Source organism: Manacus candei, unplaced genomic scaffold, assembly GCF_025592945.1.
Source record: "Manacus candei isolate 608988 ecotype Guabito, Panama unplaced genomic scaffold, ASM2559294v1 h1tg000045l, whole genome shotgun sequence".
NCBI classification, from domain to species: Eukaryota; Metazoa; Chordata; class Aves; order Passeriformes; family Pipridae; genus Manacus; species Manacus candei.
The window spans coordinates 219,107-243,679 of record NW_026138093.1 but is presented as its reverse complement, the minus strand read 5'-3'; the positions used below and the strand labels follow the sequence as shown (position 1 = coordinate 243,679).

General features: G+C 53.5%; 2 protein-coding genes and 1 pseudogene across 4 annotated transcripts in view; 1 reads left to right on the top strand and 2 right to left on the bottom strand.

The window, feature by feature from the left end:
* LOC127474838 (zinc finger protein 345-like) overlaps positions 1 to 13,541 on the top strand; it is a 70,791-nt gene extending 57,250 nt beyond the window's left edge. Inside the window, exons 6-8 of the mRNA XM_051796145.1 lie at positions 8,478 to 9,012; positions 10,722 to 10,891; positions 12,586 to 13,541. Of these exons, the coding sequence (XP_051652105.1) occupies positions 8,478 to 9,012; positions 10,722 to 10,891; positions 12,586 to 13,006 (1,126 nt within the window). The 3' untranslated portion in view covers positions 13,007 to 13,541. The remainder of the gene's footprint in view (positions 1 to 8,477; positions 9,013 to 10,721; positions 10,892 to 12,585) is intronic.
* LOC127474808 (uncharacterized) overlaps positions 1 to 24,573 on the bottom strand; it is a 1,366,245-nt pseudogene that overhangs the window by 1,222,475 nt on the left and 119,197 nt on the right.
* LOC127474945 (ribosomal oxygenase 2-like) lies at positions 14,936 to 17,875 on the bottom strand. Of its 3 annotated transcripts, none has more exons than XR_007906001.1 (3): positions 17,774 to 17,875; positions 16,406 to 16,513; positions 14,936 to 15,172 (listed from the first exon to the last, which is right to left on the bottom strand). XR_007906001.1 is itself a non-coding variant. In XM_051796283.1 (3 exons), exons 1-3 carry the CDS (start codon positions 17,776 to 17,778, stop codon positions 15,014 to 15,016), a joined length of 276 nt encoding a protein of 91 aa, XP_051652243.1. In that variant the 5' UTR covers positions 17,779 to 17,875; the 3' UTR covers positions 14,936 to 15,013. The 3 variants fall into 3 exon arrangements, 1 of the variants encoding a protein (XP_051652243.1); XM_051796283.1 differs by having other exon boundaries at positions 17,770 to 17,875; XR_007906002.1 differs by having other exon boundaries at positions 15,132 to 15,175.

Below are 24,573 nucleotides of genomic sequence, written 5' to 3'. Positions count from 1 at the left end.
CTGGGCTGACAGAGCCAGCACAACACCCGCCCAAAGGGACACTGACTTCCTCCTCACCTGCCTGGGGGGCCCAAGGCATCTTCCTCTTCCTCGCAGCCTCCTCCTCCATCCGCCCAAGCTTTGGAAAGGACAAATCCTGATGGGGGGGAAACAAGAGCTGAGCGCGTTGGCTTGGGGGTTCCTCCTGCCCAAGTCCATCTCTAGAACTCACCGAGCATCCTGTGTCCATAAAAACTTTCAAAACACCAAGATTCAGTCCAGAAAAACCCAAACCATCAAGATTCAGGTAAAAATCCCTCAGAAATAGGAAGAAGACCATCGCCACCCTAAACTGCAAAAAGTTGAAATTCAGCTAAAAAATAATCCAAAAAGTGAATATTTAGCCCCCAAAAAGGTGATGGGGACTGAATTTAACCCTCCAGCAGGAAAGGCGTTAGATTTCAAGCTCATCTTCAAGGGACACCCTGGCATTGGAGCCTGTGCTCTAATTAACCTCTCCTGTGCTGCCAAACAGCAGGAGCTGTATGGCCAAGGGACAAACTCTGTGATCCCTGTCAGTGTCCATGGCCCCTGTCAGTGTCCTTCAGGGAAATTGGGAGGAGGAAATGAAGAAACCAGTTTGGAACTAAACTGGTTTGAAAGTGGGAAAAACCTCCTTCCATGGAAATAAAACTCAGACAGATTTTCCTGGGCTGAACAAGCTCATTCAGGGATGAAGGACTGGGACTTCTTTGGACACTCGTGTTCGTTCAGAGAGCCCCTGGAAACACTCTGCTGTTCACTCCCAGTGCCACCAGTGCCTGGGTCCTGTCTGCAGCAGCAGATTGCAGTGGGACGGGAGAAATGCTTTTCTGAGCCTCTGGGCTGGACACAGGCACAGCCTGACCCTGAACCCAAGGGAAACAAAGACAAATTCCATGGCTTTAGCTGGACCAAGGCTGGGGGGGTTTCCTGAGGGCAGCACTAACCAGACTTTTGTGTGTGTGTGAGACAGGCAGAAGCACAAATGCCTGCACAGCCCAGAGCAGTCAGTGTGGGGCTGTGCTTGCTGCTGCAGAGACCCCCAGGGAACAAACCCAGGCAGTAGTTTGGGTTTATTCCTTGCTCTGTGTCAGTGGAATAGAATGTTCCACAGGAACTCTGTCCCCCTCTGTGGCACCGGGTGGCTCGAAGCTGAAGAGAGAGGGGGGGTCAAGTGCAAGTTCCCTTCTGAAGTGTGTGTCCCTAAGGAGGACACTTGCCTTATTATTGCTTATTTTTTGTAGTATCTTATAGATATATCACACAACACCTAAGAATGGACTCTATAGAATATGTGCCATATATATGATACAGAATATATCTGATTATTGCTTTATCTGTCTGTCCAGACAGCTATTGTGTATGCAGAGAGACTGTATTTGAGAGATATGTTCCTCTCAATACCCTGTGAGCTCCAATCCAGGTTTTGGCAGATTTGCAAGAGCAGGGGAATCATTCCCTGCAGCCCCTTTGCACTGTAGGAAATGGGAGCCCTGTGCACATCCTGCTGCCTCCAGATTCCATTCTGGGTGTGGGAAAGACCCTGTGGGGAGCAAAGAAATGCCTGGTTCTGCAGGAGCTGGAGATGCTCAAGGGGCAGCAGGACCAAGTCAGGGGCATGGGGGGGCCTGGGGGGCTTTGTGGTGTGGGAGGGCCCTGGAGGAGCTGGGGAGGGGCTTTGGGGATTGGGGGTACAGACCAGTACAGACCAGGACAGACCAGGACAGACCAGCACAGACCAGTACAGACCAGTACCTCCTCACTGCTCCCCAGATCTCTCCTGGAGCTGGGCCACCTTGTCCTGGGACACCTGAGCCCCCCCAGTGCCCTCCCAGTACAGCCCAGTGCCCCCAGTACAGCCCACTGTGTTCCTGTCCCAGGGTGTGGGTGATCCCTCTTGGGGGGGTTGGAAGGGATTGGAAAGGGGGCTGGGGGACATTTGGGGGGATCTGGGGGTGGTTGGAGGTGGTTTTAGGGGTATTTGTGTGAGTTAAAACAGATTTTTGGGTCATTTGGGCATCAAAGAGATCTGTGAAGGAGGAGATTAAAGGGAAAATGGAGGTTAGGGGATATTTGGGGGATATTTGGGATATTAAAGAGGCCTGGGGGGGAGAGAAGGGCCTGCACCAAGAGCAGGTGAGTCCTGAGACCCCCCCTGGTGTCCCCAAGACCCTCTTGGTGTCCCCAGTTCCCCCCTTGACACCCCGAGACCCCCCTGGTGTCTCCAATGTCCCCAGGGCCTCCCCATGGCCCAAATTTCCCCCTTGACACCCCCAATTCCACTGTCCCCAAACCCCATCCCTGATGTCCCCAACCCTCCATCTCACCCCAGGAGCCCCCCTGGACCCTCTGACCACAAAAACACCTCCCCACACACTCACAGAAAGGCCAAGGGCATCTGGGGAAACATTGGGGAGAGCTGAGGGGCTTTGCAGGGCCCTGGGTGATTACTGGGGGATACTGGGATACACTGGGGGGAACCAGGGGGCACTGGGAGGGACTGGGGGGGTTACTGAGGGACACTGGGAGGGCACTGGGAGGGACTGGGGAGTTACTGGGGGATTACCAGGACACACGGGGAGACACTGGCAGGTTACTGAGCCATACTGGGGGTTACTGGGTGCTCACTGCAGGATCACTGGGCCATCCTGGGGGGCAGTGGGAGGTCACTGGGACACACTGGCTGGTCACTGAAGGGGTCACTGGAAAGTCACTGGGATATACTGGTGTCTAGGGATCCCCTTACCCGGATGTGGTACATTTCCCCCCCGGATTTTGGGGGCCATCCCTAGGACCCCTCCTCTTTGGGGCTGGGGGACCCCCTGGACCCACTGCTGGGCTTTAGGGGACCCCCCAAAATGCCCTCAAAACCCCTGAAATCCCCCTTCAACCCATCAAAACCTTCTCAAGGTCCTCTCAAATGCCCTCAGAGACCTCATCCCTCCCCAGCACCCTCTAAACCCTCTCAGTGACCCGCAAAACCCACCTGGGACCCCCCAGTCCTCTTCAGAGACCCTCTAAACCGTCTAAGACCCCGTAAACCCCCTAGAGACCCCAAAACTGCCTAAAAGGTCCCTCCAGGACCCCCAAACCTCCTCAGAGACCCCCAAACCCGACCTGGCACCCCCCAAATCTCCTCAGAAACCAAAACCCCCTCAGAGACCCCCAAACCCCTTCAGGAACCTTCCACCACCCCCTGAGTCCTCTCAGGACACCGAACTCCCTCAGGGACCCCTCAAAACCTCCTCGGTTATCCCCGCACCCCCCCGCTAAACCCTCCCGAGCCCCCCGGGGGACTCACAGCACTCAGAGCGAACCGCAGGCCCCGCCGCCATCACCGAGTCCCGGCTGCGCGCGCACCGCGCTCAGAGAACGCCGCCGCAGCCAATCAGCGCGCGGCCACGCCCCCGCAGCCCCGCCCCCGGCCCTGCCGCGTTGGCTGCCGGGAATCGGTGATGGCGGCGGGTCGGTCGGTGAGCTCTGAGTGCGGGCGGGGGGTGCGGGAGAGCGGGGTCTGGGGATCCCCTCGGGGGCTGCGGGGAGCGCGGCTGGGGGGGGAAAGGCTGGAGGGCTCGGGAGGGTTTAGCGCGGGGGGTTCGGAGGTTCGGAGGACCCTCTCGGGGGCCACGGGGCCCGGAGGCCTCCCAAGAACCCGGAAGGGTGATTCGATTCCTGAGAAAGTCCCTCGGAAAAAAAATTCAAACCCATCCAACGAAAAAAAGAACCCTAAAAAAAGGAAAAGTGAGAAAAAGGTGAAGGAAAAACTGCAAGGGCCAGGATGATTCTATTGCTTTGCTTCAGTTTTTCCCTGGTCTCCTCCTTCTCAGATTCTTTGCTCCCTTCCTTTACAGAAAGCTCTTCTGCTGTTCTGTGGTTTTGGGGTCCCTGAGGAGGTTTTGGGGGGGGTCTCTGAAGGGGTTTGGTGTCTTGAGGGGACTTAGGGGGGAGGTTGAAGGTCCCTGAAGGGGTTTGGGAATCCCCGAGGGAGTTTTGGAGTCTCTGAGGGAATTGGGAGGTCCTGGGGGGCTTTGGGGAAGGGTCTTTGAAGCAGTTTTGAAGGTTTCTAGGGGGATTTCGGGAGTCCCAGACGGTTTTGAGGGTCTCTGAGGGAGTTTTTGAGGTCCCTGAAAGGGCCTGGGGGGTCCCAGGTGGGTTTTGCAGGTCACTGAGAGGGTTTAGGGGGTCTTGGTAGGGGGAATTATGTCTCTGAGGGGATTTGTAGGAGTCCTTGAGGAGGTTTGGATGGGTCCAGAGGTGGATTTCTGAGGGAATTTCAGGGGTTTTGAGGAAATTTTATGGGGTCTCTGTGTCGATGGACTGACCCCAGGGAAAGAGGATCCCAATTCCCCCCCTGAGCCTCAGAGACCCCCAACACTCAGCACACAGAGACCCCAGAGGGAAGGGGGCCCGGGGTCCCCTAAAGCCCAGCAGTGGGGTTCAGGGGGTCCCCCAGCTCCCAGGGGCGGGGTCCTGTTGGTGCCCCCAAAAATCTGGGGAGGGGGATGTACCACATCTGGGTAAGGGGATCCCAGTGCTCCAGTATATCCCAGTGACCTTCAGTATAGCCAAGTAACCCCCTCAGTGACCACCCAGTGTGTCCCAGTGACTTCCCACTGCCCCCCAGTATGGCCCAATGATCCTGCAGTGAGCACCCAGTAACCCCCAGTATGGCCCAGTAACCGGCCAGTGTCCCCCTGTGTGTCCTGGTAATCCCCCAGTAACCCCCCAGTCCCTCCCAGTGCCCCCTGGTTCCCCCCAGTGTGTCCCAGTATCCCCCAGTAATCCCCCAGTGCCCCCCAAAGCCTCCCAACTGTCCCCAACATGTCCCCAGATGTCCTTGGCCTTTCTGTGAGGGGGGGAGGAGTGTTTTTGGTCAGAGGGTCCAGGGGGGGCTCCTGGAGTGAGATGGAGGGTTGGGGACACCAGGGATGGGGTTTGAGGACAGTGGAATTGGGGATGCCAAGGGGAGAACTGGGGACACCGAAAGGGTCTTGGGGACACGAGGGGGATCTCAGGACTCACCTGCTCTTGGTGTAGGCCCTCCTCTCCCCTTCTAGGCCCCATTAACCCCCTCAAATGTCCCCCAACTCCCCTTTTTTTCCTTTAATCTCCTTCCCCCCAGATACTTTTGACCCCCCAATGCCCCCAAGACCCTTTTAACTCCTCCAAATTCACACAAAGCCCCTCAAAACCCCCCAAATCCCCATCCAACCCCCCCCGATCCTTCCAAATCTCCCCAAGTCCCCACCTCAAATCCCTTCAAACCCCCCTCAAAGAGGGATCACCTTGCACCCTGGGACAGGAACACAGTGGGCTGTACTGGGGGCACTGGGCTGTACTGGGGGCACTGGGGGGGGCTCAGATGTCCCAGGACAAGGTGGCCCAGCTCCAGGAGAGATCTGGGGAGCAGTGAGGAGGTACTGGTCTGTCCTGGTCTGTCCTGGTCTGTGCTGGTTTATACCCCCAATCCCCAAAGCCCCTCCCCAGCTCCTCCTGGACCCCAAAGCCCCCCAGGCCCTCCCAGGCCCCTGACATGGTCCTGCTGCCCCTTGAGCATCTGCAGCTCCTGCAGAACCAGGCATTTGATCAGCAAATGTGCAGGTGACCCCAAGCTGGGGGTGTGTTGATGTGCTGGAAGGCAGGAGGGCTCTGCAGAGGGACCTGGCCCAGCTGGATCCATGGGCTGATTGCAAGGGGATGAGGTTCCAGCAGGCCAAGGGCCGGGTCCTGCCCTTTGGCCACAAGAAGCCCTGTCAGCCCCCCGGGCTGGGGCCAGAGTGTCTGGAGAGCAGGCAGGCAGAAAGGGAGCTGGGAGTGGGGATGGACAGGGAGCTGAAGAGGAGGCAGAGTGTGGCCAGGTGGCCAAGAGGGCCAATGGCTGGTGGCCTGTGTGAGGAAGAGTGTGTCAGCAGGAGCAGGGAAGGGATTGTTGGGCTGGAGTGAGCGCTGGTGAGGCCACCCCTGGAGTGCTGTGTCCAGCTCTGGGCCCTGAGTTGAGGAAGGCCCTGGAGGGGCTGGAGCAGGTGCAGAGAAGAGCAGCAAGGCTGGGGAAGGGAGTGGAGCGGAGCACAAGTGGTGTGAGGAGAGGCTGAGGGAGCTGGGGGTGTTGAGGCTGGAGAAGAGGAGGCTCAGGGGAGACCTCCTGACTGTCTGCAAGTCCCTGCCAGGAGGTTGGAGCCAGGTGGGAGTGGGGCTGTTCTGCCAGGAAGCAGCAGTAGGACAAGAGGGCTGGGTCTGGAGCTGTGCCAGGGGAGGTTTAGGTTGGATATTGGGAAGCAATTTTTTGCCAAGAGGGTAATCAGGCCTTGGAATGGGCTGGGCAGGGAGGGGGTGGAGTCCCTGTCCCTGGAGGTGTTGAAGGTGAGAGTGGATGTGGCCTCAGTGCCATGGTCTGGGAAGCACAACGGGGTTGGATCCAGGGTTGGACTTGATGATCTCGGAGGTCTTTTCCAACGTGGCTGATTCTGTGATTCTGTGATTGCCATTCCTATGGCAGCACATGCTTGAGGCTCCATCCCCAGGGTGATAGAGATGTCTGTCCATATCTATCTCCAAGGTTAGTCTGTAAATGTGTGGTGTTAGCAAAGCAGGCTGAGTTCTGGGCTGGTTGTAGAAGGAGAAAGAAGCCCAGAGGCCAGTGCAAGCAGGCAGCCCTCAGCTTGCACCTGATGTCCCCTCCCTGCAGGTTCCTGTCCTTGAGCCCAGGCCCTGAGGTGAGGCTGAGAAGTGGCACGGAGGTGAGCCCAGAGCTGTCCCTGAGGTGAGGCTGAGAATAAGTGCAAGGCAGAGGTGCTGCTGAGGAAGGAGAGCCCCGTGGTGGGGAGGAGGCAAAGCTGTGAGTGCCCATCCCCGAGCAGGTGCTGTGTCCATCCCCTGTGTGCCAGGTGAGCTGGGGCTTTGCTGCAGAGCTGCGGGCGCTGATTTGAGCGTCTCCAAGTGCTGAGATGGTGGGCACCCAGGAACACAAACTGTGCCTGGCCACGGAGCCTGCAAGGAGGAGCAGAGACAGCCCTGGCAGTGTGGGGGGCCAGGTTGTCCCTGTGCCTTCCCCTGCAGGCCCTGGCTGTCCCTGCTGGGCCCCTGTCCATCCCCATCAGGTCCCTGCCCGTCCCCCCGGGCTGAGCTCCCCCCAGGAAGTGCCGTGGAGCTGAAGCTGCTGCCATCCCCCCCTGCAGCCGCTGCCCCAGGCAAGGGAGCAGCAAAGGCAGGGCCAGGAGCAGAGGCAGCAGCAGGGGAGCCCTGGGGGGGCCGGGAAGCTCTTGTGTGGGGCAGGAAAGAGGCGCTGGGCACGAGGCCGGGGCTGTGCTGAGCAGGCCCAGCCCTCACATCCCCCCAGCCAATGCCTGTGGAGCTGTTTGGTTTCCTTGGGCACTGCTGGCCCTTGTGGAGGGCGGAGCGGGGTGATGGTGGAGCTGGGGGACCCCCGGGAGCCTGGAGGGGGGAGAACGGAGAGGGAGGAGCCCTGGACAGTATGGACCCCTGGGATCACTGGGACAATGAAGTGGAGAACCTGGAGAGGGGGAATGTTTAGGAACATGGCACCTTGAAGGTGAGAGTCAGAGGAGAAGGAACCCTTAGGACCCCCAACACTCTCAGCATTCCTAAGTGGGACCCCCAACATCCCAGACACAGGAGACCCTCCAAACCCCACAGAGGAGAGACCAGAGAGGGGGAATTCCTGCGAGAGTTTTTTTGGGCTGAATGTTCATAGTTTGGAGTATTTTTTGGCTGAACCTTAACTTTTTGCTTTTTGGATGGAGTTCATCTTGCTATTTCTGTGCGTTTTTTTTCCTGAATCTGGGTGGTTTGGGTTTTTTTGGGCTGAATCTTGGTGTTTTGGAGGTTTTTATGGACACAGGATGTTCGATGAGCTCTAGAGATGAACTTGGGCTGGAGGAACCCCCAAGCCAACGCGCTCAGCCCTTGTTTTCCCCCCCATCAGGATTTGTCCTTCCCAAAGCTTGGGCGGATGGAGGAGGAGGCTGGGAGGAAGAGGAAGATGCCTTGGGCCCCCCAGGCAGGTGAGGAGGAAGTCAGTGTCCCTTTGGGCGGGTGTTGTGCTGGCTCTGTCAGCCCAGCATGGCCCCGGCTGCAGGACAACCCCGCTGGCGCCGCCGTCCTGCCGGGGCCGGAGTTGGGGGGATGTCCTTGGCCTTCCCTGTGGGCCGGCGGCAAATCCCCTGCCTGTCCTTCTTGCTTCCTGCCCCAGGCCCCGAGCTGAGGACGGAGAGCGCGGAGGACAAATCCCCCCGTGAGACCCTGGTGGGAGAGGCCGTTTTGAAGGGCTCCCCGGCGCAGGAAGGCAGCGGGGAGGAAAAGGGCCGGAGATCCCCCCGCAGGAGGGGCTCCAAAGCCAGCCCAGAGTGCTCTGAGGAGGAAAGAGCCAGCCTGTGGCAGGGAGGCGGCCGGAGCTTGAGGGGGAGCTCTGATCTGGTGGTCCCTGATCAACCTCCCAGCAGAGAGAAACCCTTCAAGTGCTTGGAATGTGGGAAGAGCTTCAGCCACAGCACCAGCCTGCTCAGACACCAGCACATCCACAGTGGGGAACGTCCCTACACATGTGGAGAATGCGGGAAGAGCTTCAGGCAGAGCTCCAACATCCACATCCACCAGCATATCCACACTGGGGAACGGCCCTATGTGTGTAGGGAATGTGGGAAGAGCTTCAGTGACAGCTCCACCCTCCACACTCACCAGCGCATCCATACCGGGGAACGGCCCTACAAGTGTGGGGAATGTGGGAAGAGCTTCACTGACAACTCCACCCTCCACTCCCACCAGCTCATCCACACTGGGGAACGGCCCTACAAGTGCTTGGAATGTGGGAAGAGCTTCAGGAAGAGCTCCCACCTCCTCAGCCACCAGCACATCCACAGTGGGGAACGTCCATACATATGTGAGGATTGTGGAAAGTGCTTCAGACAGAGCTCCCACCTGATCCAACACCAGCGCATCCACACCAGGGAACAGCCCAGGAAAGGGATGGGAGAGGTGAGCTAAGGGGATAGGGGAGAGCGAGAGTGGGGTTGCCATGGGGGTCCCTCTGTGTCCCCATGCCTTGATCCCTGGAGAGTGGGGGAGACTGGATAGACGGGGGAGCTGCAAGAGCCCTGAGAACCTGGAGAGGGGGAGCTCGGGCCCCCTGTGCCGAGCCAGCGGTCGGGGCCGTGCTGTTGGTGCCAAATTGCCCCTGGTCAGGCTGAACCCAGAGCCTGCCCACGTGTCAGGGGGCCCGATCTGCTCCTTGTTCTTGTTGCCCTGGGGCAGCCTCTGGTGTCCCCCACCTGTGGGGCTGTTTGGTTGCCTTGGGCACAGATGGCCCTTGTGCAGGGCTGTGCCCTTGGGGGCACTCGGGGGTGGGCAGGAGGTGTTTTTTGGGGGTGCCGGGCTGGGCTGGGGGCAGAGCCCCGGCGGTGGGTGGGGGGATGCGGGTCCCCCCCACAGTGGGGGTTGGTGTTGCTGGGTCAGGCCCCGCCGGCTCCATTGTCAGCCCGGTGCCGGCGGGGGGGACACAGCGGGTTTGGGGCCCCCCGGGAGTGCCGGGGGTGGGTGTGGAGCCCGGGAGCTGCCGAGTGTGGAGGGCGGAGCGGGGAGATGGCAGAGCTGGGGGACCCCCGGGAGCCTGGAGGGGGGAGCACAGAGAGGGAGGAGCCCCGGGACACCCGGGAGCCTGAAAGGGGGAGCATGGAGAAGGGGAAGCCTGGACAGCAGGGACCCCTGGGATCCTTGGGACAACAAAGTGGAGAACCTGGAGAGAGGGAATATCTGGGAACGTGGCACCCTGAAGGTGAGAGTCAGAGGAGAAGGAACCCTTAGGACCCCCAACACTCTCAGCATTCCTAAGTGGGACCCCCAGCATCCCAGACACAGGAGACCCTCCAAACCCCACAGAGGAGAGACCAGAGTGGGGGAATAACTGCGAGAGTTTTTTTGGGGCTGAATGTTCATAGTTTGGAGTAATTTTTGGCTGAACCTTAACATTTTGCTTTTTGGATGGAGTTCATCTTGCTATTTCTGTGTGGTTTTTTGCCTGAATCTGTGTGGTTTGGTTTTTCTGGGCTGAATCTTGGTGTTTGGGAGGTTTTTATGGACACAGGATGCCCGGTGAGTTCTAGAGATGGACTTGGGCAGGAGGAACCCACAAGCCAACACACTCAGCCCTTGTTTTCCCCCCATCAGGATTTGTCCTTCCCAAAGCTTGGGCGGATGGAGGAGGAGGCTGTGAGGAAGAGGAAGATGCCTTGGGCCCCCCAGGCAGGTGAGGAGGAAGTCAGTGTCCCTTTGGGCGGGTGTTGTGCTGGCTCTGTCAGCCCAGCATGGCCCCGGCTGCAGGACAACCCCGCTGGCGCCGCCGTCCTGCCGGGGCCGGAGTTGGGGGGATGTCCTTGGCCTTCCCTGTGGGCCGGAGGCAAATCCCCTGCCTGTCCTTCTTGCTTCCTGCCCCAGGCCCCGAGCTGAGGACGGAGAGCCCGGAGGACAAATCCCCCCGTGAGACCCTGGTGGGAGAGGCCGTTTTGAAGGGCTCCCCGGCGCAGGAAGGCAGCGGGGAGGAAAAGGGCCGGAGATCCCCCCGCAGGAGGGGCTCCAAAGCCAGCCCAGGGTGCTCTGAGGAGGAAAGAGCCAGCCTGTGCTGGGAAGGCGGCCGGAGCTTGAGGGGGAGCTCTGAGCTGATGGTCCCTGAGCAGCCTCCCAGCAGAGAGAAGCCCTTCAGGTGCTTGGAATGTGGGAAGAGGTTCCGGAAGAGCTCCAACCTGCTCCGACACCAGCACATCCACACTGGGGAACGTCCCTACACGTGTGGGGAATGTGGGAAGAGCTTCAGCCGGAGCTGCCACCTGATCCGACACCAAGGGATCCACACCAGGAAACAGTCTGGGAAAGGGGTGGGAGAGAGGGCCTAAGGGGAGGAAGCAGAGCATGAGAGGGTGTGCGGTGGGGGCGCCTTGGTGTCCCCATGACTTGATCCCTGGAGAGTGGGGGAGGCTGGAGAAAGGGGGGAGCTCGGGCCCCCTGTGCTGAGCCAGCGGTCGGGGCCGTGCTGTTGGTGCCAAATTGCCCCTGGTCAGGCTGAACCCAGAGCCCGCCCACGTGTCAGAGGGCCCGATCCACTCCCTGCTCTCATTGCCCTGGGGCAGCCTCTGGTGTCCCCCACCTGTGGGGCTGTTTGGTTGCCTTGGGCACAGCCTGCCCTTGTGCAGGGCTGTGCCCTTGGGGGCTGTTGGGGGTGGGCAGGAGGTGTTTTTTGGGGGTGCCGGGCTGGGTTGGGGGCAGAGCCCCGGCGGTGGGTGGGGGGATGCGGGTCCCCCCCAGGGTGGGGGTTGGTGTTGCTGGGTCAGGCCCCGCCGGCTCCATTGTCAGCCCGGTGCCGGCGGGGGGGACACAGCGGGTTTGGGGCCCCCCGGGAGTGCCGGGGGTGGGTGTGGAGCCCGGGAGCTGCCGAGTGTGGAGGGCGGAGCGGGGAGATGGCGGAGCTGGGGGACCCCCGGCAGCCTGGAGGGGGGAGCACGGAGAGGGAGGATCCCTGGGACCCCCAGGAGCCTGAAATGTTGGGCACGGAGAAGGGAAAGCCTGGACAGTGGGGAGCCCTGGGATCCTTGGGATAGCAAAGTGGAGAACCTGAAGAGGGGGAATATTGGGGAATGTCGCACCCTGAAAGCGAGACAGAGGAGAAGGGAGCCTTGGGATCCCCAACACTCCCTGCATCCCTAAATGGGACCCCCAGCATCCCAGACAGGGGAGACTCTCTGTACCCCAGAGGGGAGACACCAGAGAGAGAGAACTTCTGGGAGAGATGTTTTGGTCTAATCTGCATATTTTGGAATATTTTTTAGCTGAGTCTCAACTTTTTGCAGTTTGGGGGGGCAAAAGTCATGTTGCTATTTCTGATGGGGTTTTTAGCTGAATCTTGGTGGTTTGGGTTTTTCTGGGCTGAACCTTGGTGTTTTGGAAGTTTTTATGGACACAGGATGCCCGGTGAGTTCTAGAGATGGACCTGGGCAGGAGGAACCCCCAAGCCAACGCGCTCAGCCCTTGTTTTCCCCCATCAGGATTTGTCCTTCCCAAAGCTTGGGCGGATGGAGGAGGAGGCTGTGAGGAAGAGGAAGATGCCTTGGGCCCCCCAGGCAGGTGAGGAGGAAGTCAGTGTCCCTTTGGGCGGGTGTTGTGCTGGCTCTGTCAGCCCAGCATGGCCCCGGCTGCAGGACAACCCCGCTGGCGCCGCCGTCCTGCCGGGGCCGGAGTTGGGGGGATGTCCTTGGCCTTCCCTGTGGGCCGGAGGCAAATCCCCTGCCTGTCCTTCTTGCTTCCTGCCCCAGGCCCCGAGCTGAGGAGGGAGAGCCCGGAGGACAAATCCCCCCGTGAGACCCTGGTGGGAGAGGCCGTTTTGAAGGGCTCCCCGGCGCAGGAAGGCAGCGGGGAGGAAAAGGGCCGGAGATCCCCCCGCAGGAGGGGCTCCAAAGCCAGCCCAGGGTGCTCTGAGGAGGAAAGAGCCAGCCTGTGCCGGGAAGGCGGCCGGAGCTTGAGGGGGAGCTCTGACCTGGTGGAGTATGAGCAGCCTCCCAGCAGGGAGAAACCCTTCAGGTGCTTGGAATGTGGGAAGAGTTTTGGAAAGAGCTCCCACCTCTTCACCCACCAGCACATCCACACTGGGGAACAGCCCTACCCGTGTAGGGAGTGTGGGAAGAGTTTCAGGGACAGCTCCACCCTCCGCATCCACCGTCGCATCCACACTGGAGAACGGCCCTACAAGTGCTTGGAATGTGGGAAGAGGTTTATGACCAGCTCACATCTCCTCAGGCATGAGCAGACACACACAGATGAGAGGCCCTTCCGCTGCACCGACTGCGGGAAGGGCTTCAACCGGAACTCCCACCTCATCACCCACCGGCGCATCCACACCGGGGAGAGGCCCTACAAGTGTGGGGAGTGTGGGAAGAGCTTCACTCAGAGCTCTATGTTGACCAAACACCAACGGACCCACCAGTAAAGGGAAGCCCTGTGAGTGCCCCGACTGCGGGAAGAGCTTCAGCCGTAGGACTGACACACAAAAAAGGTTTCAAAAGGTCTTCAGGATTTTGAGTATCTGCACTCCAACGTCAGTTTATTCTTTTGAATATGTGTAAGTTTAACCTCATTTTAGTCTGAAAGCCAAATTCACCACTACCCCATTCCCTGATAACCGTGGGCTGGTTCTGACAAGTGAGGCAGAAATTACCCACTGCCCAGCAAAAACCAGTGGGGCCAGCCAGTGGTCTCTGCCCTGGCAGCCCAGTTTCCCCAGTCTCATCTCAAAATGACCAGTTACACTGAAGCAAAGAGCACTGGAACCAGTGCAACAAGCCCCAGTCTGACTGTCACACCTGCTCACGTGTCCTGTTTTCTGCTGCTCTACAAACCTTCCTTGTTTAAAATACAATGGAAAAATGAACAGTTTTGGGGTTGTTTTGGTTTTGGGTTCGGGTGTTTTTTTTCCCCCCACTATTCTCATTAACCTCATTTCAAATCTATTTTGGTGTTTGAAGATGAATTAAAATTCTGAATGATTTGTAATGCCAATTTTAATGGGGGTACTTTTGGATTAGATGATCAATGGAGCATAGAGGCGTGAGAAAGGAATCATATTAGGATGTGAAACCAGCCAGAGTATGGTACAATGTAACTTCATGGCACAAGCTAATTGTAAGGTCCATTGTGCTTTTTAGCAAGTCAGCCTGATATCCCCTATTATCAGAGCTGAGTTCTTCCTTGGTTTTGCTACATATTGCAAGATAGATACATCTACCCTTGAAACACAGTGGGAGAGGTCATACATAGGGGTGAGAAAGATGATGATGGGAGGAAGATTCTGTGGGCAGGGGTCGCTGGCCCCTTGCCCTACAGCAGGGCATGCACAGACTGTTGCTATCAGGTGATGAACAGGCAGGGTTTGGCTGCCACTCAGGCATCACCTTATACTGGGTACTGGCCCTATGTGGTGTAATGTGGAGCTGATAAAATGGGGTGTCAGGACTGCTGGGGTGAGCGATCCTCATCCTGCCATGGAGACTGTGTTGTTCCATGGGGACGCCCGCTAAGCACGGGCACCGACCAGCTGCTGCAGATCCTGGCAGCCCTGGCCTGTCTGTGTGGGTAAGCACAGTTTTTGATAGGAAGCAACTGAGAGAACAAACTTTTTAATATCCTTTTTGTGTTCCTTTAATTCCCCTTTTATGTTTATACTATTTTTTCCCTTAATTTCCCCTTTTACTAACCAATATCGTGTTATCCATAATACTGTGTTAAGATCCTTTTTTGGTATCCCTTTTCACTAGTTAATACTGTATTAAATGCTGTTTGTAGTATTTGTTTTAATGCCACCCGATAAGGTAGTTATTTTGTATCCTTTTTAGTTTTTAATTCCTCTTGCTAAGTTTATTACTATTATTATTATTCTCACTGTAATAAAAGATATTTTGTGCATTTGAATATTTCTGGCACTTGTCTTTATTCCGGACATGTATCCAAACAAACTGTTACACACACACAGCTTCTACTGAGAAGCTTCTGTCCTGCCAGGGCAGTCAAACTGAACAAACGTGTTTTCTTGCTGCTGAACTTTACAAATGAAAAAAAACAAGTTACTGTTCTATGCCCAAGGTTCTGGATCCTGCCCCATGTATAACTTTAGCAGCTCTCCAGATGGAAGGGGATACCACAGCATTGGTGTTACTAGGAGTGACTTTGTGCATCCCCAGACATGGAGCTGTAGCTCACTAGACACTGAGCAGCTTACCTGTTTTTCCCCACGCCCAGTTTCCTAAAACTGAGGAAAGAAAAGCAAGTATTTGTTTAGACAGCACCACAAACCAGAGGCTGGATGGATAAAGTATTTGTTTAGACAGCACCACAAACCAGAGGCTGGATGGATAAAAAAGTAATTTAATAAGCCTTGCTCTCAGGAGATGCTTAATAGACAGAAACACTCCTTTAGAGGAGCAGCTAATTCACAGAAGCATCAAAGAACTTCAATCAGACATTCACTCCACGGGGACAAGGCAAGGTTTTCCTTCTCTTCATCTGAGGTGACGTTAAGCTCTTTAACATGAACAGTGCTGCTCCTCCAAATCTGCTTCAGTGCTTCCAAGTATGACAAAGGAAAGCGCAGCCCGTGAGTCTGCTGGGGAAGAAGAAACAGAAAACAAATCCTTCAGCTGAGAGCAGTGTCCTTATTGCACAGCAGTGTGTGAGGCTGTGGGGAGGGAGCAGCAGGAATGTGCTCCCTTCCCACATGGCACTGGTGTCACTGAGAGCATTCTCCAGAAGACTCGGTTTTATCCAGGCCTGTTTTATCTTCGTAGGGAAAATGCTGAACTCTACTCCGTGTTCTAGCACGCTTTTGGAGGTGGGGATGTTTACAGCATGTGGCTTTCTCCTGTGGTTTACACACGGAAGAATTAAATAGCCTTAAACTTACACTCTTGCCTAGCCCTACCCATTATTTCTGGAAGCTCACAGAAGTTTATTTCTAGCTGCCACATGCAGTCTTTGGATATAGTTTGACACAAGCACAGAAGAGCTCCATTCCCAGGCCTGGAGTCTTCAAGGGCAAGAAGGAATATTCTGGGATCTGCACATGTTGTTCAGGTGCCAGTGTACAACCTCAGCTCTGGAGGACCAGTGAGATTTACTTCCAAAGAAAAATAAGTGCCAGGCCAAAAGCCTTGCTGTAATTACCGAGACAAGGACAGACTGTGCCCTGTTTTGCCATTCGAGTGTTTCGGATCACAGAGCTAAGACACAGCATCTCACTGCCAAAAAAGCAGAAATAAAGGTTCCAAAGCTCAAAGCCATGCTTAGGAAGGATTTATGACCCAGCAAAAGCACACTGTACCTGCGAGCAGGAACAGAGACAACCTGAAAAGTACATTTCAGAACAAGGTAGGTCTTTACTCACAGTGCTGACCCACCCTACCCTAAAATGAACACCCCTGCAGTGTGTTCCATTGGATACAGAATCTAACACGGGTTTAGCATGGCAGTGATCCCTAGGGAATATCTGCTGGCCTATCCAGTAGCCTCAGTAGAGGATGTGCTAAGGACACACCAGTAAGAGCTGGTTTTAGTTGCTCCAGTAGCTTTGCTCACTGGGCCATAAGGCATGCACCAGAAATCCTGTTAACATCTCGAGTGTTTAATTAAGCATGAGATCACATTGCTCAGTTCCACTGTTAAACTGCCTCTGTGGTGCAGCCTCAGCTCCTCTGGGCACTGCAGGGCTGGGCAGAAAGGCTCTGGGTGCTGAGGATCACGGCAGAACCCAGGCCCTGATGCCATTCTGGGCAAGCTCATCTCATGCAGCAAAACCCACCATGGAAAGATAAGTTTTGGGGTGTCTGCAGGAACAAACCTGGGCCGTGCCATCCTCACTGCCAGTGTCATCTGTCCCCATCATGGGAGTGTCTCTCCTGTTCCTTAAGGAATGATACACATAAACCATCTCCCTGCGAATTTCATCCTAAAAGACAGCAGGGAGGAAACAGTCACATGTGATCCACAGCCTCAGACTCATCTCACTGCACTTGCCAATGCTCCTGAATTCTGGAGTCACTCTTACAACAAAGCATGCAAGTCACCCTCCCAAATGAATTTTCCAACAGCCACCTCTGACAGCAATAAGGGACTCTCCAAAACACCTCTGAAAATTTATTTACAATCATCTTCTGCCTTAAAACTGCCCCTGCTAGAGTCCCAGGAGTGATGCTGTCCAGAAAACAGGCCATTTAAGGGAAAGTATTAATGAACAGGTGTGCATCAACACATTTCCAGTCTGATACTGATCTGTTTCTTAAAAATCACATGCCCATCATCAGTCCTTGGTCAGAGCTGTGCAAAGCAATTCAGAGCTCTCTGGGCAGGTTGCACATGGAAATTGTGGACACAGGTCTTCCATGTGTCCTGTCATCCTGGGTTGATCTGTGTGACATCAGAAGGCAAGGTGGCCCAAAAATTGGGGGGAAAAAGTCTCCAAAACCTACACAGTCTCAATATGGACACAAGCAAGATGGAGGAAAAAATCAGACAGTTATGGTGTGTTTTTCTTGGGAAACATTCAATTCCTCCAAACAAACCCCAAACTGTACAAGATAATCTTTGCTGTGTGTCCTGCCCCCATTTATTTTTTTTAAAGTGAGATAAAAAGCACTTCTACAATTTCATACTAAAAAACCTTCATGGATAAGAAGCAGTATAAACACAGCATAATGCAAGATGCATGGATCAATGTTGTGGAACAACTTAGTAGTGCCCCTGGCACCTGCTTGGATACAGAGATAACCCAGAAGTGAAGACTAAATGCAGCCACAGCAGCAGCTGCAACCAGCAGAATTCCCCCTCTTGAGAAAACCTATTTTTATAAATTTTTCCTGTTCTTAAATACAAAGAATAGAAAAAACCCCTATTATCAAGACCTGTAGAGGCCATTTAGCTGCTGTAATGATCTACCCCATCAAACCTGAGACAAAAGCCATGTACCTCCCATACAGAATCATAGGCTGAATTTAGTTTTGAAGCCCCCCCTCCAGGAGGTTGGAATGTGCCATATCACTCAACAAACAACCCCACAGTATCCTAACAAACCCTAATGGGATGCAGGATCCAGCTCAGTGTAACTGCATGACCCTTATAGACCTTTTGCACAGGAGAGCAACAACTCCCATGCCTCACATGCACTCCCCAGCCCACCCCAAATGTACAGGGGTGGCTTCACTGTACCCACAGCATTCTCTTGATCTGGTTCCACGGAGATGAGAGTGTGATCTCTGAACTGCAGTCTGATTTTGCTGTCTATTTTTGGCAATTTCCCACCTAAGAAAAATAAATCCTCCTTCGAAAGGAAGAAACCAGACAAACGGTTAAACTGAGCCCCCCTGTGCTCTCCCCACTCTCTCAAGGCTGGACTGTTTGTTAAGCTCTGTTTCAACACCCACATGTCCTCCAACTTGTTGTGGAGGGGGCAAGGAGAAAGAGATTTTTTAATTCTCTCACTTTTCCTGTCTGCAAATAACTATGATAAATAGCAAGCTAGAGCCCAGGGAAAACTGCTACCAGTTAAATGCTCTCGGGATACAGTTTATCACAGCTGCCAGTTCCAGTCTCGGATAATCTTTATTCCACTCTAAGGCAGTGTCATCTCTCCCACTAGACACGGGGAGCAAACACACACGTGGGGCCTCACGGCACATGAAGCTGATGCTGGACTGTGATCTGGCAGAGTTCAGGCACACGCTGTGACTCTTGGGGTCGGTGCTGTGCCGGGCAAAGGCTTGGACTCGACGCTCCTCGTGGGTCCCTTCCACCTCAGCCTGTTCTGTGACGGTGCGATGAGTTCCCTCTCTTCCAACACTTTTGTTCTTTTTAGGGCTCCTCGCTGCCCGGGGCCCGGAGCCCGCCTCCCGCGCGCCTGCTTCCCTGCCCGTTTTGGCGGCCGCAGCCGGGCGCTGAGTGCCCGCTCCCCGGGCGGGCCCGGCCGCTGCTCCAGGAGTGGGGGGGCAGCGCCGGCGCCTCGAGGATTCCCGGGATTCCCTGGCCGGTTTCCAGGCAACGCTCCCCGCGCGCTCCTCGCTCCAGGGCCGAACGTGCGCAGCCAATGGGAGGCGGCGGAGTGGGCGGGGCTAGGCGGGGCTTGGGCGGAGCGGGGGCGGGGCCGAGAGGGGCGGTTGGTGGGGTTTGGGTGGGAGCGGGCGGGGCGGGGCCGGGAGCGGGAGCGCTGCCGCTGAGCGGCCCCCGGGCAGAGACCCCGGGCAGCGGCCCCCGGGCAGAGACCCCGGGCAGCGGCCCTGAGACCCCCGGCGAGTGGCCCCCGGTGCGCGGCCCCGGGGGAGGGACCCCCCGTGCGCGGCCCCCGGCGAGTGGCCGATGGTGAGCGACCCCCGGTGAGCGACGCCCAGTAAGTGACACCCGGTGAGCGACCCGCGGGGGAGAAGCCGCGGTAAGTGACCCCTGCGGAGGGACCCCCGGTGAATGACCCGCGGTGAACAACCCCTGGCAAGTGACCCCCGGGAAGTGACCCCCGGTGCGCGGCCCCCGGGGGTGTCAGGCCGGGGCTGGGCGCGTTCCTTCCCCGTGCGGAGCCGAGCGGGGCCGTGGCGGGAGCGGGGCCGGAGCGGAGCCGGCCGGGGGGGCAGAGGGGAGCCCTGAGCCGCCTTCTATCGAGGGGGCTGCTGGAAAGGAGCCTGCGCTGGGAGGAGCGGGGGAATGGCCCGAGGCTGAGGCAGGGGAGCTTCAGGTCAGCTCCTGGACAAAGGTTTCTCGCCGTGTTTTTCGGGGGGGCTCGGGCACTGCAATGGGTTGCCCAGGCGGAGGCAGCACCCCGGCAGGTGTTTCAGAGGCGCCTGCATCTGGCCATGGCTGACACGCTTTAGTGGTTTGGGGGTTGCTGGGGCAGTGCTGGGCTGACAGTTGGACTTGATGGAATCATGGAATGTGCTGAGTTGGGAGGGTCCCACCGGCACCGTGGAGTCCAGCTCCTGAGTTTTAGGCACCACTAAAGGAACTGAATCTGGATCGAGCTGTTTGGCTCTGTGATCGATAAAGACTGAGGCTATAATTTTGGTTGCAAGGAAAAAGAGTTTATTAAGGCTAACAAGCAAAAGTGGCTAGCCGGGACCGGGGGAAACCCTTGCTCCACCACAGTCAGCAAAATGGGGAACCGAAACAGTAACAATTATACCCTCGGTTGACACCACCCCCCTGAGTCATGTCAATACTCCATTGGCTGGGGTTTCACAAGCTGCTCCCTGCTTGGTTCCTCTTTCGCGGGCAGATCTGTTGTTGGTGTCTCTAATTGTGGGCGTCGTCGTTGCTGAGGGGTTTCCACCAACGATGTCAGAGTCATTAATCCCTATGAGGCTGTGGTTCTGGAGCTTTCTATAGGGTGATGTCATCCAGTCACAAGTCTCCTCATGCTTGCTTTTGCAATAGTCCACATCAATATGCCTGTAACAAACAACTTCAAAAACACTAAATTTATCTGCGTTGTGTTCTGCAGTAATTAAACTTGTGGTTAAAAATTCATAACTTTTAATAACATAATAACTTGTTTAACTTATCTCTTGAACAGCAAATTTCCTTAGTTTACTTATAACAATTCCCCCCTCCTAATTTCCTCATAAATTTGCTGGTCAAGTCTAACCATTGCTTCTCTAGATGCCTCTGAAAGAGAAGCTTGGTCTTCGTCAGAAGACCTTCTACTCATATCTTCATATTGTTGTTTCATGGTCAATAACTGCACTTTCTCAATCCTATTTTTAGCAAACGCAACAATTTTGTTGAGAATACACGGTCCGAAAATGAGGGAAGCAAATAACACTACTAACGGCCCTGCTAGGGTTGAGATCAGGGCTGTCAACCATGGGAACTGATTATGCCAAGTATCTAGCCAACTTTGTGTGGCCTCTTTTTCTCTTTTTCTTTGTAAAATTCCTTCACGTAATTTAGACATTGACTCTTTGATAACTCCTGAATGTTTGGCATAAAAACAACATTCTTCACCCAATGCTACACATAATCCTCCTTGTTGTAAGAACAGCAAATCCAATCCTCTCCTATTTTGTAAAACCACTTCCGAAAGGGAATTTAGAGAGGTCTCTAAAAAGGATATAGATTTTTCTATCCGGTCCAAATCTTCATCTACAGCTGTTCTTAATGCGGTTAGTCCGTGGCTATGTTGGACCAAAGAAGCAACTCCAGTTCCCGTAGCTCCCAACCCTAATATCATTGCTATCGTTACACTCACCAGTTCCCGTTTTTGTAGTGTATGTTTACTCACTTCCCAAGATTCGAAAACAGATTCTTCAGAACGATATAATATGCGAGGTAATACTGTTATTTGAATACAAAACTCATTATTTCTCTTAAAGGCAGAAACGGACACACATGAAACCAGACCTGTTTTTGAACAAATCCACCACCCGCCTTGATGTGGTATGACCCATTTATTATTTCTTTCTTCCACTTTATTTACTTCAATACCACATAGATCCTTACTTTCTGGTGAAACATTCCCAATACACGCTCCTTGCCCACTAATCTGTGACATAGAGAGACCTATTTCTTTTTCTCCCCATCTGCACTGACTTGGGTTATCCTCAGTGCTAAAATTAAAAGTGAGATTCAACCCTACTCCCTCATAAAAGGGAGGTCTCACATTATAGCATAACTAGCAGGACTCCGTCACTTCAGGATCTGTATAATTAATTGCTCTATAAGATGACTCTACCATGTTTAGCATTGATCTAATTCCACTATATGATACCTCGTCCTTTATTACTGGCTTGGTGGGGAGAATTTGGGTACCCTTCGAGTCTTGTGGAGCTGGTCTGATAAGAATTTTATTCTCTCTTTCCCTCTCTTTCTCTTGATTGTTTCCCTTGGACTCTTTTATTTCCAGATTGGGTCCTAGAAACTGAGAATATGTGGTTAGTGGTTGTTTTCGTATAGTAACATATTCACCCGGGTCTGCTGACAATCGGTCTAGCCTTACTCCCCATGTCCGGCCAGTCAACCATCCCTTATCTTCATGGTTGAGAATCTGGACCTGTAAATATTCACAGTTAGATGGTTCATTGGGGAGGACAAGTCCTCCAAGAGCAGGTGGTGTACAATGTGGGGGTCCCCACTGCACCCGTAAATACCTATCCGGTTTTTCCGGTCTCCAAGCAGTAGCTATTGTTTCACAGCCCCAATACCCACAATGATAATGTCCTGGGTAATTACAAAAAGACTTCCCTGGGTTAGAGTTCGGGCACCAATATGTAGCTCCTTTGTTGACTGTCACTGAGGGCTTCCTTCCTCCCTGTCCACATTCCTGAGGTATATTGGCCATTAGTAGATCACAAACGGTTACATTGAACCTAGGACTTATAGCAGTTATCATTTTCCTTACAACCTTAGAATCTCTTGACCTGATTATGGTCCATTCAAATGGTTGGTGGGCATATCCCAGAAAACTTATAAAAACTATTACTCCAATGATTATTGTCAATTTTCTCCCCATTTTGTTATTTTTGAGTCCCATCCCTGTATTATCAGTGATTCTTATTTCCCACACTCTTACCTCTCTGCCTTCCTTCGTCTGTCCCTGTGCAGGGAACAACGAGGTTCTAGCTCTTCTTGGCAGCAGAGGTATTCTTCAGGGAATACTGATTAAATTGCTCTATCGTCTCTCACTGATTCAGGCTGGGACTCTTCTATTTCGAGTTTTTGAATTTTGTCAAGTAGCCCCAATAAGTCAATATATCTCCTTCGACTTGGTTTTTCCAATTTCCATGAGAATCTAGCACGGCATAGTTCTATTAATGCCCTATTCCAATTATGTTCATACACTTCCCAAGTTTCTGGGACTAACCACTCCCAACCACAAAATGCCTTTATTATTTCAGCTTTAGCTCATTGTTCGCTTATAGATTCGGTAGAACTTGTTCTGCACCTCATACAGTAAGGTTGCCCTCTTAGTGAAATACAGAGCCACTGTTTACCGCACTTTTTACACTTACATACTACCCAGTTATAATGAGTAGACCCGGGATGTTTTATGCAGGATATTCCATGTGGATCGCGTCCGCCTGGTACATCTGTTTCCACCTCGCAGCAAAAAGGCAAAACCGTTTGAGTTCCAACTATTCTATATAGTCCTGAACCTCCAGTTTGTTCAGGGATTCCTTCTAAATTCCATGGAACATAATACGCTCTCCTTAGAGTCTGTCCTTGTGGTATCTGGAAAAAAGAATACAAGCTGGGCCTTACACTCTCTTCTTCAAAGTTCATCTGTGGGCCGCACTCTCTTTATTTTCATCTGTAAGTTCCCAGGATTCGAAGTCACTCTCCACTCCAAATTCTTTATCGGTCCTTTCACTCGTGAGGCATGAGTCCACCCTCGCTCAGCTGTCCTTACTGAGGTATCTGTAGTGAGAAGAACGACAAATGGCCCCTCCCACTGTGGAGTTAGTGATGTTTCTCTCCAGGTTTTAATTAACACCTGATCACCAGGTTGGATTTTATGGATAGCTAAGTCCAAAGGAGGTCTTTGAGTTACCAATCCTTTCTTTCTTAACTCTTGTCTCCTCCTCATTAATTCAATAATATACTCTCTTAAACGTACGTCTTCAACTTTAGGGTGATCTGCTGGGGTCCCAAATTCATAGGGCATACCATATAGCATCTCAAATGGTGAAATACCTGTATCTGTCCGAGGTTGGGTTCTGATGTATAGTAATGTCAAGGGAAGACACTTCACCCAATTCATTTTAGTCTCTAACATCAATTTAGTTAGATGTTTCTTAATTTCCCCATTCATTCGTTCTACTCTCCCCGAACTCTGAGGGTGCCAAGGGGCATGATATTCCCACTTGATGCCTAGCAGCTCTGTTACTTCTTTAATTACCTTTGAAGTAAAGTGAGTTCCCCTGTCTGAATCTATTGTAGTGACAACACCATACCTAGGTACAATCTCTTCTAATAGGATTTTAGATACTACTTTAGCTGTACACCGAGCAGTAGGAAAAGCTTCCACAAAGTGTGTTAAATGATCCACTAACACCAACAAATACTGATACCTTCCCACTCTTGGTAATTCGGTAAAATCAACTTGAATGCTTTCAAATGGCCTTTTAGCTAATTCTCTTCCCCCTTTAACTTTATCTCTCAAATACCCTTTATTCACCTTTTTACAAGTCAGACATCCTTCCAAGGCTTTCTTAGCTATATCATACACTCCGACACATGCATATTTATTCTCAAAATGATCTACCAAGGCTTGGGTACTCCAATGAGTCTGCTTATGCAGTCTACCCATAACTTGACGGGCAAGGCCTTTGGGAATTACTTCTCTCCCGTCTAACAACAACCACTTTCCCTGTTCTTCTCTTGCACCTACTTGCAACAATTTTTCCTTCTCTTGATTACTAAAAGACTTAGGGATCTGTTCACTTCCTGGCTCTTGTTCGCTCACCACTAACAGAGCTGCTTTCTTTGCCTCAGCGTCAGCTAGATTGTTTCCTCTGGCTGTTACTTTCAATCCCTTCTGATGACCTTTTACATGCACTACAGCAATCTGTTTCGGGCCTCTTAGAGCTCTCAACACCTCTCGAATCAGATTCTCATGAACTAGCCCTTTTCCTTTTGCATTTGCTAGTCTTCTTTCTTCCCATATCTTCCCAAAAGTATGTACTACTCCAAAAGCATATTTCGAATCTGTGAATGTGGTTCCTACCTTCCCTTCTAACAGCTGAAGAGATCTTAACAAAGCATAGAGTTCACATACTTGAGCTGACCAAGTACCACACAAAGATCCAGATTCCCTGACTTGAAAGGTAACTCCATCCACTATAGCATAGCCTGATCTCCTTTTTCCATCTACTACTCTGGATGAACCATCAATATAAAGCTTTTCCCCTATATCTAATTCCTCTTCTTCTAGATCTTCTCTAATTTTTGTCTGGAGACTTATGACTTGGATGCAATCATGTACTATATTTCCTTGAGGTTCACCATACAGAAACTGAGCTGGATTCTGTAAAT

Coding starts and splice junctions, on each gene's coding strand:
- LOC127474945 (XM_051796283.1), bottom strand. Junction 15,173..16,405: donor GTGAGGATGGCACGGCCCAG/GTTTGTTCCTGC, acceptor CTTCCCCAGCAG/ACTCACGGGCTGCGCTTTCC.